We start from the raw sequence: 3,821 nt of genomic DNA, 5'->3' as shown, positions 1-3,821 counted from the left end.
TGTGTGTGTGTGTGTGTGTGTGTGTGTGTGTGTGTGTGTGTGTGTGTCCTCAGTGCACCTAGCATAGTGCCTTGTATATTGTAGACACAGTACTTGTTGATTGGATATACAAAGGAGTGAAGAGTATGTATCCTAAGTGGTTCATACCAGCATACAGAAATAGTTGTTTCTTTGTGTCTTCTATCATGCCATTTCTTATAACACTTTTCAGAGGAAGGCATCTTCTGACCCCCTAATTTCTTCATAGTGAAATTCTTAGCTTTCCTTTAGTGAATGTAGTGATAAACTAGTATTTTCTTGTTTCTGTAAACATGGAACTCTTACTGAATATTTAGGTATCCTTTTTTTAAGACACCTGTACAGTGAGTTACTAATGAGGCCCCTACTCAAACCACATGGTTTTAGTTTATGTTCTGTAGGTTTCCTAAAGAAAGACATTTTATTTTTCACTTTTCAAGATTATGAAAAGGAATAATAAAACCATTTTTGGAAAGTATTTCATCAAAGAAGCGTATGATTTCAATGGCATATTTGTGGCTTTTTAAATTATACTTGTTCTATAATTTAGAGAACGTTTGAGTGCATATTAATCCATTAGTCCATTTCAATCACTGTTATGACAACTATAAATCTGACTAAAATTGCATTGTATGTTATCATTAGTTAACAGATGGCACATCTAGTAGGACTTAGAGACTGGGGAGAAGAGGGAACTAAGGAGGAAAGGAGAGTGAGGGGTGGGGGAGAAAGAGGGAGGGAGAGAAAGAGAGAGAGAGAGAGAGACAGAGAGAGAGAGAGAGAGACAGAGAGAAGAAGGCGTGGGCCAGAAAGCCTCTGAGGCAGGGACTCTTTTCCTGGGGTCTTTAAACTTTTTTAAAAAATATTTTGATAACTGTATTTCAGAACAATTTATTTCATTTGTAATATCATGTATTTTACTTTATGCATTTAAAAACATTATTCTAAGAAGCTGTCCATAGGCCTCACCAGACTACTGAAGGTGGGGTCCAGGACACAAAAAGCATAAACTCCTCTGCTCTAAGGTCTCCCTCTCTAAAAGTCTGCGAGTCTACAAATGACTTGCCCTTATTCACACTACTATCTAGCAGGAGATCCAGGACCAGAAACCAAATTCCAGTCCTTCACCTTGTCCTCTATCCAGCAAAGCACATGGAGCTATCATAAAGCCAGGACAGAATTGCATAATAGGAAAAGTATTAGTCTCATTCCTCTACAAGTTGATAAAAATATAAGCCCCTTTTCCTTTGAGCCCCTCAGCAACTTTCTGCTACAGGTTGTGTGAAATTAGGTTAGAAAAAGAAGCTAAGAGTATGATAAAATAGAAAGAACACTTGGCTAGGAATCATGAAACTTGGAAACTAGGAATCATGAAATCCCGTTGTAGTCACCAATTATCATGTGACTTTGGGCAAGTCACTTAGCCTTTCTTAAATTAGGGACAATAATATTTCACCTACCTAAAATCAAAGGATCCTTGAAAAGTTCAGATGAGGCCATGATGTATATCAAGGTGTTTTAAATGATATTGTACAAAATATTTTTATGTGTATGGTAATTATTACCACTGCTGCTTTGTTAGATCCACAGACACTTTTGTATTCACCTTTAAAATAAAAATGAATTGAAAATGTCACCAGATCGCTTGCTTACTCTTAGAGTTGAGCTTCAGGCATTTCTTTCTTCCCTTATGTAAAAAAAAAAAAAAAAACCCTAGGTCAACTCTCCCATGTAATTGTGGTGAATTCTTTTAAAATCTGAGCCCATCCAGGGCCGTGTTCTATTTGATAAAGAAAAGCTTTCTTGCCCGTTTTTTTTTTTAAATAATTAAAAGAAACACAAATAAAAGAGAATGCTAACTTGTCCAACAGTCTGGGCACCTGGGTCTGAGAACCCTTCAGGGGCTTGGCACCTAAAGAAAAGTCACTCTTGGTTATTTTGAGAAGAGGATAGATCCTTGTCCCACAGGCTTTGGAAGTATCTTCCCTTGGGGCCTCTGAAAGGCTTCAGGGTCTCCACTGCCTGAGGCAGGAGTCTGTCTGAGCCAATACTGAGTCAGAAAAAAAAAAACCTGCTACTAAGTAGTTTTACTATTTCATTTAGTCCAAAAGAAAAAGGAAAACATCAAACTATAAATTGAGGCAGACATAATAAGTAAGGCGTGCAAGCTTGGCCTGTTTGTGAATGCCTGATGACCCTTTGCGTTATTCTTGGACAGATTCCTCTGGGTGGACAGTGCACTCGCTGCCTGGGCTGATGCACACAACATGCTTCTCAAACTACCGTGACCCTTTTGTTTCTCTGTTAGGTGAAGATGAGGATGAATTCGAGAATTTCATGCTTCCTCTCACAGTTTCATTTGAAACAGTAGCTCAGATGTTCAACAACAACTTTAAACAGGAAGAAACAAAGGTGAGTTTGTTTTGGCAAATGTGAAAATACATTAGATTTTGATCCAGAAGGTGGTTTTTGCATACATGAGTTCATTTTGTGCCAAGCTGTTCCTATTGTGACAATTGCACATACTAGTGAGTGATATTTTTCATATAAATGCATATCATGACATTTCACATGAAAGCAACTTTGATTGAGGCCAGATAATGGTTTCAGTCAGTTTATGATCAGATGGCTCAAATTTCCCTCTTGTGGCATTTGGCTTTTTTTTTTTTACTAGATTATTTCTTTGGGCCATTTCCCTCTAGTGCTCAAGCCCCCCTCCTCATTTTATGTTAGTATATTTATTTGGAGGAACACAAAATAATATACTTGCTAAAATACGTCATCCCTAAAGTTTTTTTAACAAGAATTTATATAAATCAAGACTTTATTAAATGGCTAGGCATATATGTATAAATAGGAGCTGGTCTTGAAGTATTGCATTCTTAAACTGAACAAAGTGATTAGGATAACTGATAGCTAAATAAGGTTTTTATGTGCCTGTGGGAGCCATATTAGGATTGATTTGACAAGTCAGTTCAGCTGTGGCAACAGTCATACTATCTAAGACAACATTATGTTTTATTAGTAAAATCCTTAAGTGTAGCAAGCTGTTTGTATCAAAACAGGAGCATATTTTAAGAGAGGGAAGAGTTTCTAATAGAAATCACATCCTTGGAAATGATAATGTATCAGAGCTACATTAAATAGATTGCCTCTGACGGTTATTTAAAAATGGCTAATAAATGCAATCGAGAGAATGTGGGCACCTTTGTAGATGAAGATGGAGTCACATTTTATTACTATTTTGAAACATCAGAAATATTACCAATAATTTCATACTGTTTCATTCCCCCTCACCACTTCACCACAAAATTAGCTGTAAACGGACAATAGAAGTTACTGAGCCATTGACAGTTATCTTTAGGGTGCTTCTGCCACAGAAGAATTAATAAAATTATTGCATCTGTTTGAAATCTTTTGAAATTTATGTCTAACCATTAATCTCATTCTTAGCAATTGTACCAAGTCCGCTAAGTTTTCATTTAGTACTTTAGCTGCAGTTTACTTTAATGATATTTTTCCAAATAATTTTTGAAGACTGAAGAGATCTGCTTTAAATGTCACTTTAAAGTTGCTTTTGATGTTCTTTCTTGATAAACATTAAGCACCTACAACGTGCTGGGCACCATCCTGTACACTAGGGAGCACCCAGTGAAGCTTCTCAAAACTAAGTGGGAAGGTTGAAGAGAACTTGCTTTCTTAGGATTGCATTTGTCTCATTTGAAGATTTCATTACATTCAGAGCTTGTTTTGATGTAACCCTGTCTAGTTTGATAGAAACCATCTTCCTTCAGTCATTTTTA

General features: G+C 36.5%; 1 protein-coding gene across 5 annotated transcripts in view; it reads left to right on the top strand.

The window, feature by feature from the left end:
- The window catches only part of RANBP17 (RAN binding protein 17), a 329,638-nt gene that overhangs the window by 238,997 nt on the left and 86,820 nt on the right, over positions 1-3,821 (top strand). For all 5 annotated transcript variants that reach the window (XM_027841755.1, XM_027841754.1, XM_027841758.1 and 2 more), the window contains one exon: positions 2,327-2,430. In XM_027841755.1, coding sequence (XP_027697556.1) covers positions 2,327-2,430 — 104 coding nt within the window. The remainder of the gene's footprint in view (positions 1-2,326; positions 2,431-3,821) is intronic.

The sequence above is a fragment of the Vombatus ursinus genome, unplaced genomic scaffold (genome assembly GCF_900497805.2).
Source record: "Vombatus ursinus unplaced genomic scaffold, bare-nosed wombat genome assembly UNPS02014863.1, whole genome shotgun sequence".
Taxonomy (NCBI): domain Eukaryota; kingdom Metazoa; phylum Chordata; class Mammalia; order Diprotodontia; family Vombatidae; genus Vombatus; species Vombatus ursinus.
Note: the sequence above shows the minus strand (reverse complement) of the source record. Positions and strands in the feature narration are given on the sequence as shown.